Source organism: Paramisgurnus dabryanus, chromosome 9 (genome assembly GCF_030506205.2).
Source record: "Paramisgurnus dabryanus chromosome 9, PD_genome_1.1, whole genome shotgun sequence".
NCBI lineage: Eukaryota > Metazoa > Chordata > Actinopteri > Cypriniformes > Cobitidae > Paramisgurnus > Paramisgurnus dabryanus.
The window spans coordinates 13,225,778-13,241,208 of record NC_133345.1 but is presented as its reverse complement, the minus strand read 5'-3'; the positions used below and the strand labels follow the sequence as shown (position 1 = coordinate 13,241,208).

Here is a 15,431-nt window from a genome sequence, read left to right as displayed (position 1 = left end):
CTCTCTGTCTTACGTGCACGAGACAAACAATCCCTTTTGCTTAAAATATAACCTGCTGCATATCGGCACCTCTCTCACTCTCGCGGACGTGCAGAGAGCTGCGCTATGTCCGAAGTCAGATCACTAGGGAGTATGATATGCATTTCAATGAGTTGTAGCAATACAGCTGGCATCAACACCACCACAAAAGTGCAGTTGTCTGAGAAGAGACCTTAAGAGAGTTTCGCCGCATTTGTGGAGTTGATGCTGGTCTCCTGTGGATCAGCTTTCACCTTTGAGGATTTCAGCAGCCCCACTTCTGACTCAGAACCTAGCCAGCCATCACCCTGTTGCATGGAACTGCTAGAGTCCACCGCAGATGGAGAGCCAGAGCCCGCTGTGACAGAGAAGCCAGCACCCGCTGCGACAGTCAAGTCAGTGCCTAAGAGAGCAGCTGAGCCCGACATTGCCCCAGATTATTGACTTTATGCATTTTGATGAATGCTGTCTATTGTCGATCGGCTGGTCCCATCCAACTCACCATTATCTTAGCTCGTCCCGTCCAGCTCACTATTGTCTCCACTGGTCCAGTCCAGCTCACCCTTGTCTTCACTGGACCCACCCTGCCTCCCTCTACCTCCTCCTCTGCCTAAGTTAGCCACAGCATTAACCCTAGGTCCGCTGTCACCAGGAGATCTCTCTGCTCACCCTCAGCCTGTTACAAAAAGGCTGTCTGACTTTGAGCGTGGCAGGATTCTTGAGCTTTACCAGGGCACGCCATCACTGCCATGGTTGGTGCCACGGACGCAGGCAGACAGTAATTTTAACCTTTTTTAAAAATCCTGAGAGTTATGGGACAAAAACGTCAAGTGGTAGACTGAAAAAATTCTCCTGCACTGAGCCGGAGGATCCGATGCGCTGTTCGTGAAGAAACAAGGCCAATCCTCAATACAAATTATGACAAAATCTTCGAGAGAAGGGCTTCAAAAACAGAAAGCGTCTTCAAAGACCACATTTCCTCCATACCACAAACTTGCTCATTTGAAATTTGCATGGGAGCACCAAACATGGGACATTGAAAGTGAAAGAAAGTTACCTTTTAACCTGGATGGTCCTGATGACTTCTAACATTAGAGGAGATCTATGTGGCAGAGTGGAGGAGGCTCCATCATGATCGGGGGTGCTTTTTCCTTCAATAGGAAAATGGAACATCAGGTTGTGCAGTGGCGTCAAATGGTGGCTGGCTATGTGGACATGTTGCATCGGGCATCCATCTTGACTGAGGGCCCTCATCTGTGTGGTAATGACTTGGTCTTTTAAGAGGACAACGCTGCAGTTTACAATGCCCACCTGACGAAGAGCTTCTTCCAAAAGAGTAATGTCACTCTTTCAGACCATCCTACATGTTCTCCTGATCTAAAATCCCATTGAGAACATTTGGGGATGGATGGTAAGGGAAGTTTACAAAATGGACATCAGTTCCAGACTGTAGATGTCCTTCGTGAAGCCATCTTCACTACATGATGCAATGTTCCATCCAGCCTCCTGGAAACAATCGCATTAAGCATGCCAAAAAGAGTTTTGAATTAATCAAAGAATGGTGGGGCTACTCACTACTGAGTCTTTTTTGGCACTTTATTTTTGTTGTGGGGTCTTTTTGGGTTATGTCTTAAACTTTTGATCAGCTGATGAACAACCTGTTTGAGTTTAATTGCAGTTGTCAATAAATTGCATACTCTCTACTTTTTGTCTCTTGCCACTGTTAATTCTTTGGGGATTTTGAAGCAGTACTTACTACCTGCAATACATTGCAATACTTGTAATGTTTCTCTGGTCTTAGGATTTTGTTCAGGAGTGTATTAGAATACCAATAAATTGCTATTATTGCAAGATGCCATAATGAATGCCTCTGATTATTGTACAATAACACAAGACTTGGGTGTTTTATTTTCTTCCTGTAGGTATCTTCAGTTTACACTGAGATTAGGAAGTAAAAGCATCTTGAGTTCATGTCCTGCTCCAGATCAGCCAGGAGAGGGTGTCCTTCTGCACTACTCTTCAGATAATGGTGTTACCTGGAAACTTCTGCAGCATTATGCTTATCAGGGCTTCCATGAGCCGAGGTATGTATATACAACAGTCAATTCACACACACACACACACACACACACACACACACACACACACACACACACACACACACACACACACACACACACACACACACACACACACACAATTCAGCTAAAGCCTTACTGTGTATAGTCCGTCATAGGTTAATGTGAAGTTGTACTGTATCTTTGCCTCCTAGGATTGTTTCTGTGGAACTTCCTCCTGGGGCCCGTACATTTGGGGTCCAGTTTCGCTGGTGGCAGCCGTACCATTCCGGGCGTGGCCAGGATGTTTGGGCTCTTGATGAGATCAGCATGACCTCTGTACTTTTCAACATCATCAGCCTGGACTTCAGCAATGTGTTAGATGTTACTCAAAGTCTAGGCTTCTATCTGGGGAACATACAGCCATACTGTCAGCAAGACTGGACTCTAAGGTACTTCCTCTTTACAGTATGTAAAGAAATATCAAAGTATCATTCTAATACCTTTTACCTGTCCTTGATGTATTTGTTGTCTCTGAACCTTGAACAGGTTCATTTCTCATATTAAGCACCATATTCACCTCCGTGTAGAAATTTTACAAGCAAAGTAAGAGACTCTAATATAAATGTATATAAATTCAGTTTCTCAGGCGATCATGGCACAGCCTCCAGCATTCGCTATGTGGAAACACAGTCCATGCAGATCGGAGCCTCCTATATGATTCAGTTCTCTTTGGTCATGGGCTGTGGACGTGAGCCGTCCCCTAACATTGACACTCAGGTTCGGCTGGAATTTTCCACCAATCATGGCTTGACTTGGCATCTTGTCAAAGAGGTGAGAATTACAGGTCAATAATTATGTTCCTCCCAATACATTTTCCCAGTATTGCATTATTGTCACCTATTGAGTGATAGTGACAGTCAAATCTGTCTAATGATTTCGAGGGGGAGCCCTGAATTTTTTCGGTACGCCTCTGCGTTGAAGTGTGTGTGTCTGCAGAAATAATAATGAATATTTCCACTGTTTGTTGGGAATAGGCCTGTCTCCCTGGAATGCCAAGCTGCTCAGAGTTTACCGCTTCCAGTGTGTACCACCCCTCTGAATTCACAGACTGGAGACGGATCACACTTCCGCTCCCATATAAAACCTGGTAAGGCTTTGGCAAAATTCCCCCCCCCCCCCTATCCTGCACATAGCCATGTATTTAAACTAGAATAATGCTTTTTGAAGCCAAGTTTTGAGCTCCTGATTAGTCCAAAACTTTTACTGATTTCCTTAAAATATGTCTTATCCTTTGTGATGTCTGATTCTGGTGATTTCTGGTGTGTTTCCTGGCTTCAGGTCAAGTGCAACACGCTTCCGATGGATTCAAAATTACTACCAGGAACAGGATGAGTGGGCATTAGATGACATATACATCGGACAACAGTGCCCTCAGATGTGCCGCGGACATGGCTGGTGTGACCATGGACACTGCAGGTCAGACTAAACACAGTGACACATCAAATCAATGTAACATCTTTAAAGTATCTGAAATTCCTATTTATACAAATTGCTTGGCTGAGCATGGTCTGGTGTATTTAGTGCTTTTTATTTTCCTAAAATGGTTCTTTTAGATTCAGTTAACTGATTTTTTTCAAATAGGTGTTTTTTAAACAGTGTTTTTTTCTTTTTTAAACCATTGACCTGAATGTGGGTATAAATATCCTCTTGTTTTTAGAGTATTTTTTTTTTTGTTTGTTATTCTTGTTCTGACTTGTTTTTTTAGGGATATTTTTTCAATATATACAAAGCAGTTTGGCTTATATAAGTGCTCAGAACCTTACATCACAAATATAAATGCTTTATGTTGTGACAGTAGTGCATTTAAGTTAAACTGCACAGAACTACCCATTCAGTAGTAAAACACTTCTTTATTTAACTAGATCATAGCAGGATTGTAAATAAATTATTTCTGCCATTCAATCAAATTGTGGATTAAAAAAAAAGCTTTCAGATAAACATCTCATCAATCAGCATTAATATAAATGAGCAAAGCACACATCAAGGAATAAAAAAACATAACAATATCATATAATATCTCCAAAAATCTAAATAATTTTTTACCCAATCTTGGGTATAAATATCTTGTCTAATCATAACCTGCAGCAAAAAAGGGCAACCTAAATATCTGTTAAAATGCTATTTAAAAACAATAATCAAATGTTAATCAAAAAGACAATAACTTGATTCTCGTTACTAATAGCCTATGCATGAAAAATAAACTTCTAATTTTCAATGCCTCCTACAGCTTGCGCCTATGTGCTATGCATCACTGTATTGTAACATGAAAATAACAAACTTGAGAGCAAGGACAATACTGTACATCACCTTTCAGCACTTAATGTGTCTGTCAGCACAGTTCCATGTGTGACCCATGCTGTCTTAATGAGTGGGAGGTTTTCATAAAAAATAAATAGCCTACATTAACCCCTCGTGTAGCGATCCCAGCGCTCTAGTAAATTAACATCTAAAATGATCTTTATTTGTACGTTTTCTGAGAGGTGCAACATCCTACATTATTAACCTAATACTACAAATATGCCACATATTTTCATCCACATTTCGGTTTCAGTTTAAAGCATGCAGGAATTTATAAATAATAAATAATATAATAAATGCAGGATTGCTTGATGTTTAAAGAGTTACAGCGGGGTTTTCCCTCCACAGACGCACGTCGGCAAACTAGGGAATGAACTTGCGCTCCCTGGGCAGTTCAGCGCAAAAAAGGAGGCGTGTTCCGGCACAAACCATCCCTGGTGCTATTTTGCAGTTTCAAAAAACAATTGCGCAACTGACCAGAAAAAAAAGTTTAAAGTCAGTGGCGCGTTGCGCGTTGTTCATTATGCTATTTTAAGGGCGCATGCTTGACCATAATGTATAGCGTGCACAACGCGCACACACTTTGCTTATCTAATCTACACAGGTACAACAGTTAATTTTGCAAATCATAAATTGTTAAAATAAAAAATATTAATACATGAGATAAGGGGAATCATAGTGGTGAGCATTGTGGTGATAGTTTTATTTATTGTGTGGCTGCGTTAAAAAATTTTCATGCAAATAACGATTAAAATATTTTCATAAGAAACCTTAACTCTTTCACCGCCAGCGTTTTAAAAAAAGTTGCCAGCCAGCGCCAGCGTTTTTCATGATTTTCACCAAAGTTTAATGCCTTCCAGACAATGTTCTTCTTTAAATATATAAACATACAATATACCAAATGAAAGAACAGACCCTCTGCTTTCAAAAAAAAAAAAAAAAAACGTTTCATCCTACCTTCAGTGGTTCTTTTGTAATCAGCTTTTGAATATGGGTAGGTTTCTGCAAAAACACCACATTTTGAGCAAAAAGCAGAGATAATTCCATTTTTGTGACGGACTTTTCATAGAGATCCCATTCAGAGCGATCTTTAAAACAGACACGGACATGCAGCCGCTTGCCATAGGGCAATACTTCCAGGTTTAAAAAGTTGCGGAAGGGCGGCACCTGGTGGATAATAGCGGTATTGCGGAAAGACTGAAAATCTCGTCATTGGCGGGGAAGCGTTTTCTCTTAATTGACGAGATATCTCGTCAATGGCGGTGAAAGAGTTAAGTGTATTTCCATTAGAATGGCAATGCAATGCAATTGTATTTTAAGTGTGCGCTTAATTGCTCAAGAATCTTGATTTTCAGTAGTGTGTTTTAGTGCACTTGAAGTTTTAAAAAACTTGTTCCATTTTAGTATACTATTTAAACTTGAAGTGTAGTCAAATAGATGTTAAGTTGAAGTTAATACATAATTGAATACACTTAACTATACTTGGATTTGACAAAAATAGTATAAATTGTAAAAAATATACTTAGTACACAAGTATATTTTTCATAGAATAATTTTTCACCTGGGATACTTTGCTATTCTATAAATATTTAGGCCTAAGAAGTTGTATGAAATATATTTATCTAAATGTATCAATTAGTATACACTATTTTCACCAGAAGTCTTCATTTCAGGGGTTATTTTGTTTTTCAAAATTCTGTTCCGTGGGGCCATGTAATCGGACCCAGGCATAATACCAACGCGCTTTCTGTTCCTTATTTCCATTTCAGAAAGTTGGCAACCCTATGTTTGTCATATAAATAAAGTAGCTTTAACGTTTGCATGTTCGTCATACGTGCCTGCCATATCTATCTAAAAGCTGAAACGCAGAGGACCGAGACAGATGCATTTCACTAAATATAATCCACTCGACGATGGCTTACTCGATCATTGCATGCAGTGTGAACTATGTGACAGCCCAAGGCAACCTACACAGCAAAACCACCAGTGTTAATTTAACTCTATGAGAGTTGATTTCAACACTATATCAGTGTTTATATAATTCTCACTGCCCAGAGTTAAAATAACACTCCAGATAGTGTTAAAGATTTTACTCCACCTTGGTGTTGATTATTTTACTCTGATAGTGTTAAAGAAATAACTCCAAACACTGCCTTTAAAACACCCATTAGAGTTAATTACACTTAAGTAGAGTCAATATTAAAACACTGATAGAGAGTTACTTGAACACTGAAAGTACTTCATCATTCATCTTTGATTATTAATGAATCAAATGAAACAAAGTTATTGACCACAAATTTTTGTATCACTTGTGAACTTTTTCAACATTTTCAGAAAGTGTAAAACAATACATCACAAAAGTAAATCACAATTTTCTTCAGCACATATTAATTAGAGATTTGGGCAAGGATAAAATGCATGCTGAAACCTTAAATGAGATAGTAGTTACCAGCTAGTTAAAAAAAAGTTTGCTCTCAGCTCTCGATCTCTAGTTTTCTCAACATGTAAACTGTTGTTTGATTAAATTAGTTAAAGTGAAGGAGTCCATCATCATACATTACATTAACTCTTTCACCGCCAGCGTTTAAAAAAAAAGTTGCCAGCCAGCGCCAGCGTTTTTCATGATTTTCACCAAAGTTTAATGCCTTCCAGAAAATTTTCTTCTTTAAATATATAAACACACAATATACCAAATGAAAGAACAGACCCTCTGCTTTCAAACAAAAAAAAAACGTTTCATCCTACCTTTAGTGGTTCTTTTGCAATCAGCTTTTGAATATGGGTAGGTTTTTGCAAAAACACCATATTTTGAGCAAAAATCAGAGATAATTCCATATTTGTGACGGACTTTTCATAGAGATCCCATTCAGAGCGATCTTTAAAACAGACACGGACATGCAGCAGCTTGCCATAGGGCAATACTTCCGGGTTTAAAAAGTTGCGGAAAGGCGCCACCTGGTGGATAATAGCGGTATTGCGGAAAGACGGAAAATCTCGTCATTGGCGGGAAGCGTTTTCTCTTAATTGACGAGATATCTCGTCAATGGCGGGGAAAGAGTTAAAAACAAAGTCAAATGCTAAAAGGGAGCCTTCCGACTGACAGGGTGAGATTCTTATCAAAAGCCACGTCAAAGTTCTCAAATCTGGCCGCAGATCCTGCCAACAGCAGTAAGGTACGGTTGTCATCCTACTCGTTGCTGAAGATGTTCTTCAAGGCTGGTACAAGACTATAAAAGATAAAGAAAAACAGTTATTTTATTAGACCTATACATCTGCATAACATTGAGAAAATCATTAGAAGTACAGAGCCACACAGACAGATTTAGAAAGCAGGCTCTCCTACTTACCTTATGATACACCACAAGCCTGCTCACTGCAAATCTGATGCACTGATTCCCTTGAGGTGATGGTGGAAGGAGCGGGAGCAGTAAAAGCAGTGTTGCCATGTCACCAACCCAGTCTATGATGCTGTCACTGGTTCCTTGTAGGAGTCTTCCTTAAACAAATAAACAGACATGTCACAGTACTGTATAATACATAATAGAGGTCGACCGATTTAATGGCTGGGTCGATTAATTGGCCGATTTTTGGCATATTTAAAAAAATCGGCTTTGGCCGATTTTGCTGCAAAATTAGGCCGATTAATAGGCAGGCGCATCTGCGGGCACCTAAGCGTTGTTGTAGAAGTCGTGACGCTGCCTCTTGCTGCAAGCAGATCGCTCCCGTGTGTGCAGCCGTGCCTTGTTCACAAACAGCTTTAGTAAACGATGGCGGGATCGCGCGAATTAAGCAGCCAGTACAATAGCGCGACGGGCTTATGTCTCGCGGTGCACTGTCCATGCAAAGATTAGGCTCATTTCATGTGATTAATGAGTGATGACAATCTTTGTTTGCGTGACAGAGAGAGCAGAGCCGCGCGCACGCTTTCTGTCTTTAAACTGTCTCCCTGCTTTTATTACTCAAAACAAAACTGACTTGATGGCGAAAGGTCGGAAGACCAAATCATATCCACCTAGGAAATGTTTTTCGTGTTGTTACAGTAACACTTTGTTTACAGTTTTGCGCTGCTCAGCCTGGATTAGAACACGATTTGCGAACTGACTCCTTTGAACGGATTCGTTTGAATGAACGGTTGAAACAACAGATCTGTCCCAGCACTAAACTCACAAGACGTCACTGTCAGCACAATCAGTCACTTATAGCGCCTCAGAAATGAGAATGTAAATGTGTTTAGAAAGATTTGCCCTAAATAACAGTCTCAACTAAAAAACATAGACATTTACTATGTTAACTTTATGATGAATAAATAATTGATCAGGTCTACCAAATAAGGATTTTATCCTACAAAGCAATAAAGCCATGGTAAAAACTGATCAAAGATGATGACAGCAGAGTGTCAGGTAATATCTGTGTCTGATAAATGCATGGTGCAGAGGAGGTTGTAAAACTCTTCAGAAAGACCAGTCATAATTTTTTTAAATACATCTTCCAAAACACAACAAATGTTTGCATGTTACTTCTTCACACACATTTAATTAAATGTGTGTGAAGAAGTAACATGCAAACATTTGTTGTGTTTTGGAAGATGATTTGTGAAAATACTATTGAAATGTGTACTCTTTTACCTCTTTTGCCTCGGTCATGGAGTCATCTGTTGTCTTAGATTTCTTGGAACGACTTTGGTCAAGTTCAGATGGTAAATGACAGTGGCAGAAGCTGCTTGTTCCATCTGGTGACAAAAATTCATGAACACACAAAAACTGAAAAATAAACCTAAATTAGTTTTATAAAACAAAGATAATCATCACACTGTACCTTAATTTTTTCCTCTAGCTGTAAGCAGCACATCTTGCAAAAAGTCTTCCTCGATTTCATTGTCATCAACAATGCATACATAAGTCCACAGTCAATTTGGCTTACCACCTATGACAAAACACAAATTGCATTTTATATATGTAAGGAAGCAACAAATAAATGAACAGTGAAAAAAAATCACCTTCACTTATGAGCAAAAATAAATCAATCCTGCAGTTTGATACATTTCCTGGAGCCCTGATAACCAACTTCAGCAGCATGCTCCAAACCTGAAATAGTGATTGAATAAAAAACTTTGTATTATAAAACAAAATTTACTATAACATTAAATATGAAAATGTTTTTCATAAAGTTATTGCATCTAATTATAAATTAATTTAACAAAAATATATGCAATAAAAAAACTGTGGCTAAGGTGAGTGACTTGGTTAACAAAAACTATTCAGGACAGGTTTTAGTACATTGATGATGAATGTTCTTTAAATGTATTCCCATGAATCCACCTTTAAAGACCTTAACGCGCTCACGTGTGATTCCTTCATTTTCTACCTTCTGTAAAGTTCTGCATTCAAATCGCGCGTGGTCATGCGTCGTCATATGTAGGTCAGACGCACGTGAACAGCTTTGAACGCAGTTCAACCATTCAAATCCAATTCCAGCTATCCGTCACTATTAGGGCGAATTCCAATCGTTAGTCACCATCCCTATGCCCTACTCCCTTCAAAGTACAGACATACTCGTGTGTGAACTCTGAAAGAAGCAGCACACATTTAAAATGCTACATTTTAAGACAAGTTACATTTGGCGAAAAAACTAGCAAATCATTTTCTCTCACGAAGTGAATGGCGCAGCCATTTACCACACCGCGTGTAACAAGCAGAAATAACTGACATTCACAATTTAATTACATTTAAACAGCAAAAATAACGCCCAAAGTCTAATTTATTAACAATCTAAAATTAAGATATTGTGACAAATGTACAATTAAGGAGTTAGTGATAAAGGTTGAATACCACAAACACCTGCATTGCATCATGTTTCTTTGCCCACAGTGCTTGACACACACCCTAATCTGAAACCGCCACCCTGAACGTAAAAGAACTGACCTAACTTAACTGTTAAAATGTATCTCAAATAGAAAATTAGCTATTTTGCGTTGTTTTGCAAATACGTCGAGCACATACATAATTATAGATTTTATTAATTATGTAATGTTGGACAAATTGTAGTTTAAGTTACCTCAATACAAAATTAAGAAAGCACATTTAATATAACGTTAGTCTCTTAATAATAATTGGTTAACGTTAAATATTTGTCCAAAATCACTCAAAAATTAAACTCATTGCATTATTTAAACAAAACTGCACCGTCATGAGGTAACGTTAAACCGATTAAACAACGTCAGCCAATTACAAATTGAAATTCAGTTCAATTTTAAAGATTTCCTTGTGGTCACCCACCAAAATATTAACGATTTAACAAACCTACACGGATTATTTGCAGTTTATTATACATTTATCACCATCATATTTAACTTATTATTGACTAATCTCAGTAACGTGAGTCCAGGGGCACGTTCAATCTCACACCGGTGCGCAACGTTTTGCTACGGTTTCCGGGTTGAACGACATGTTTCCTTGAAACGGTGTGCAACGGAATGCAACAGGTTTTAGAAGCGTTTTCTCTTGTTTGGTGGGTGTGTCAGAAATGTCAGCCAAATCAGCGGCAAGATGTATAAAACCACGCGATAGTAAAGAGACAGCTCTCTCAATGGGTTCAAGTTGGAATGTTGTCTTCCATTCTGGACGGCAAGGTCAGTGACTGTAACATCGAGGGTATTTTACAGTATTAAACACACATTTATAACGATTTCATCAGGCTTCAGAAACATTTAAAAAAGAACACAAAGAATGGCCTCTCAGCTACCGTAGTTGCAACTCTTGCGTCATCACAACAGGGTGTTCAATGCATCACCGTTTCAGTTTAATAAACGTTGTGCAACGTTTTGTCGGGGCTGAACGCAGCCCAGGTCGGTCGATGCTGAGTAACTGACTTTCTCGCTTCAGAAAGAAGGGGCGTGGCGTGAATCTTAACTCCCCGCAAACGTTATTATTGGAACACTAGAAAGCAACACCCCCTTGTGGAAGTTTCTGACTAGGGATGGGCGATACCAGTTATTTTCTTGTCGATCCGATACAAAGTACTTTTAAGACAAGTATCGCCGATTCCGATACCGATTCCGATACTTTTATGAAATATTTTTATGTATGTATTAAAGTTTATTAAAGTGATTTTATGGGGTCTTTTGATAGCCATCATTATTAATATCAAATAATATACATGACACCTTTTTGCACTGCACATTATTACGACATTTCTTCCCTTTATACGTTTTTGAGATAAAACAAGTGAATGTTGAAATAAAAATTTTCCTCTTGAGCCTGTTTTTTCTTTGACTGATAAAGTCTAATGATTTTAAAAATAAAACAAGACCCTGATAAAAGTTACTGGAATGCACTAAAAAATCAAACCAGGGATGACTGTGAGGCTGCATTGCAAATGTCACACGAGGCTTCATCATTATTAACTGAATGCAACAATGCACTTAAACCCCTTTTTTAAACCTGCCTGCGCCGACTGAGTGTGCTGGTAGTGACTGAGCGAATGAACGCACGCTGTAATACAGCAAAAGGAGATGGGACTGAATGAGCGAACGAACGAACGAACAAACGCGTGATACAGCGGAAGGAGATAAGACTGAATGAGCAAACGCAGTAATACAGCGGAAGAAGATAGTTCCCACTGACGTTACGATTTAAGTCTATTTATATACAAAACAGCGTCCAACTATTACAAAAAATTCTCAAATCACTTGTTAAAAAACAAACAAACAAATAGAATCGATACTTGTACTTGAGAATCGATCCTTTTGATACAAAGGCAGGATCGGAAATATCGATACTTTAGGATCGATCCACCCATCCCTATTTCTGACACTGTGAGTGATGATAAATTATAAACGAACACTACAACTAACACCTGACCACTCTAGAGTAGGGAACTCTGTAAAATCAACACTGGTGGTTTTGCTGTGTAGATGATTCATTTTGGCACTTTATTTAAGTCTGTGAGCTGATCTTGTTTGTTGACAGGCTAGCCACATCAATTAGTTAAATATTAGTAAACACTACATTCAATCTTTGTTTTTGTCTTTGTGTTTCCAGGTGCGATGAAGGTTTCACTGGTTCAGACTGCCAGCCATTTTCCACTTTATCCTCCAGTGTACTCTCTGACTTTGAGTCCCAGAACACACTGATGTCAACATGGCTGGAAGTGACTGGTGGACATATAGTGCCCCCTGACCAGGGCTGTGGGGTTGTTTCTTCTGGATCCTCTCTGTACTTTAGTAAGGTACACCTGTTATCAACTACTTTATAAATGCTGCCAGTCTCTTTGCAATGCTATACAGAACAGAAGTCTTGCAATGTATTGGGATAGCAGAGAGGCTTTTACTGTTTTTACTGTGGAATTGGGCTCTTTGTTGGTTTTTGTTTGTTTTATTGCTGGATAATGGTGGAAGGGACTTTGTTTATCTGATGTAAATTAGTAAATTATGTTATTAAGTTATGAGTTAAGTTTTGTTATTTGGACTTGGGTCATTGGGCAAATTTTTTGCATAGTTTTTTTTTTTTTTTTTTTTTTTTTGGCTGTTGGGCACGTTTTTTTAAAAGCAGATCTGGCAACCCTGTCTGTAACCATAATTATATACATGTTCTATACCCAAACATTATAATTGCTAAACAAAAATAGTAAGTTAATGCATATAAAACAACATGTTGCATGTGAAAGTTTCTCTTTTTGCAGGAAATTAAATCTCTGTGCATTTTACAAACAGAGACTGTTGCATCTATATTGCATCTACAATGTTGTGCCATCTTGTAAGTTCTGAATAATGTCCACAACTAAAATCGAAATCTTTACAGTTTCTAGGGCAGATGTTAAACACTAAGGTATTCCTCACTATATGAAAGATATAAACTACAGCCAACCCTTTTCAGCATAAAGGCCTTTTTTAGGGTCAAAATAAAAGCACATAAACATAAAAAAAACTCTGACACATTATAGAGATAACAGCGTACTTAAATAATTTCCAGCCAAATTGATGTACTTATTTAGTACTTCAGTTGTAGCCTAGTGGTTAGAGTGTCGGGCTTGTAACCCAAGCGTTGCCGGTCCGAGGCTCACGACCGGCGGGTTGCGACTGTGGTGCCCTTGAGCAAGGCACCTTAACCCTAATTGCTCCCCGGGTGCTGCAGGGATAGCTGCCCACTGCTCCGGGTGTTTGTGTGTTCACGACTTGCAGTGCGTGTGTTCACTATTCACTGGATGGGTTAAATGCAGAGGTCACATTCCAAGTATGGGTTACCATACATTGGCAAATACTCACTTCACTTCACTTACACTACTCCACTATTAATTTTGGTGAAACAGTTTAGAAGTTTTACACTCTTAATTTAAAAGATGTTTTAAATTGTCTCATTGTAGATTAATTTTGACCATGATGAAGGTGTTTGCGTTTGCTATTGAAGTGCTTCTGAATCGATCTTTGTTGATGTAATCCATGTAGACATGCGAGCGGGCAATACAGTTCACGTACAGCATTGGATGCAATACTAGACATTAAGAAAAGAACCCATAAAATGCATAACATCTAACTCTATTTATATCTCATGTGAATATATCAACTTTTACTATGTAATCAGGCTGGGCTAAGGCAGCTAGTGAGCTTGGACTTGGACACTGAGTGGGCAGAGTTTGTGCAGTTCTATCTGCGGATGGGTGGAGATTGGGCAGAGTGTAATCAAGCAGACAGCCGAGAGGAGGGACTTCTGCTGCAATACAGCAATGATGGTGGAATCAGCTGGGGTCTGATAGCTGAGATGTACTACACTGACTTCACCAAGCCGAGGTGAGAACACAGAAAACTTTGAACACCTAACAGAATAAATTGAATTATTTTGTGAATAAATCTGAATCGTTTGTGTGTAGATTTGTTCATTATGAACTTCCACCGGCTTCAAAAACACCGTGCACCCGTTTCCGCTGGTGGCAACCCCTACACTCAGGTGAGGGCTATGATCAATGGGCCATCGATGATGTCATCATCCTGTCTGAAAGGGAGAAGCATGTCATCCCGATGGCCAATCCTACGCTTCCCCAGGTGATCTACACAACCATTGTCTCATTCACTGTCCAATATTAAATTTGAGATTTAGCACCAAACAGAACGTTTTTAAATAGGTTTTCAACAAACTGCTACAGTCTGTTAAACAGGTTTTCTGTCCAACATTTATGCCATTTTACGTAAACATTAATGACATGCTTCAAAATTAAGTTGTAAGAAAAAGGGTTTTCGAACATAAGGATTTTTCCTGAACACTCCTCCATCTGACACAGTTCAGACAAACCAACAGTCTCACAAATAATCTGAATTGGTGCCTAATTTTCCCTGTAGAACTTCTATGAGAAACCAGCATTCGATCATCCACTGAACCAGATGGGCGTGTGGCTGATGCTGGGAAATGAGGGAATGGACAAGGATCGGAATGGGAGTTTCTGTGCACCTACGCCCTCTGCAATAGTGTTTGGGCGCTCTGATGGTGACCGCATGGCTGTGACTCGAGATCTATCTCTCCGTCCTGGCTACACACTGCAGTTCAAGGTATTGGTGGTGTCACCCTACCGTTATTTTCTAGAGCAGGGTTTCCCAAATCCAGTCCTCCAGTTTTAGCACCATTCCCAATGTTTAACTGGGTTTGGAAAGTACTGTATGCTTTGTTCTTCAGTCATGGCCTTTGAAACCAAACCAAATGTTTAATTTCCCTGATTATGCTAATGCTATTAATAATGTTTGGTTTAGGTTTTACAGAAAACAGTGGTGTTTGTATAAAATAAAATACACACTAGATCAAAGAAGGGAGTTTTTTATTTTTATAATGATTATAGACACTTATCCCAGTCTCCTGTAGGTAGGTGGCCACAGGGTACAAATCTGTGTGTTTCTGGTTTGGCTAGTAGTTAAAGTAAGAGGTAATGTTATCTTAAAGCCCTGTCCAAATCATCCCCTCTCTTAGTCAGTACCTGCAGATTGTGATTAAATCTCTTTTTCTGCCTGTAGTT

General features: G+C 39.0%; 1 protein-coding gene across 1 annotated transcript in view; it reads left to right on the top strand.

The window, feature by feature from the left end:
* Positions 1–15,431, top strand: part of reln (reelin) — a 379,183-nt gene that overhangs the window by 225,941 nt on the left and 137,811 nt on the right. Inside the window, exons 19-27 of the mRNA XM_065275748.2 lie at positions 1,941–2,102; positions 2,291–2,527; positions 2,717–2,909; positions 3,113–3,225; positions 3,417–3,554; positions 12,476–12,662; positions 14,015–14,220; positions 14,301–14,472; positions 14,767–14,973. Coding sequence (XP_065131820.1) covers positions 1,941–2,102; positions 2,291–2,527; positions 2,717–2,909; positions 3,113–3,225; positions 3,417–3,554; positions 12,476–12,662; positions 14,015–14,220; positions 14,301–14,472; positions 14,767–14,973 — 1,615 coding nt within the window. The remainder of the gene's footprint in view (positions 1–1,940; positions 2,103–2,290; positions 2,528–2,716; positions 2,910–3,112; positions 3,226–3,416; positions 3,555–12,475; positions 12,663–14,014; positions 14,221–14,300; positions 14,473–14,766; positions 14,974–15,431) is intronic.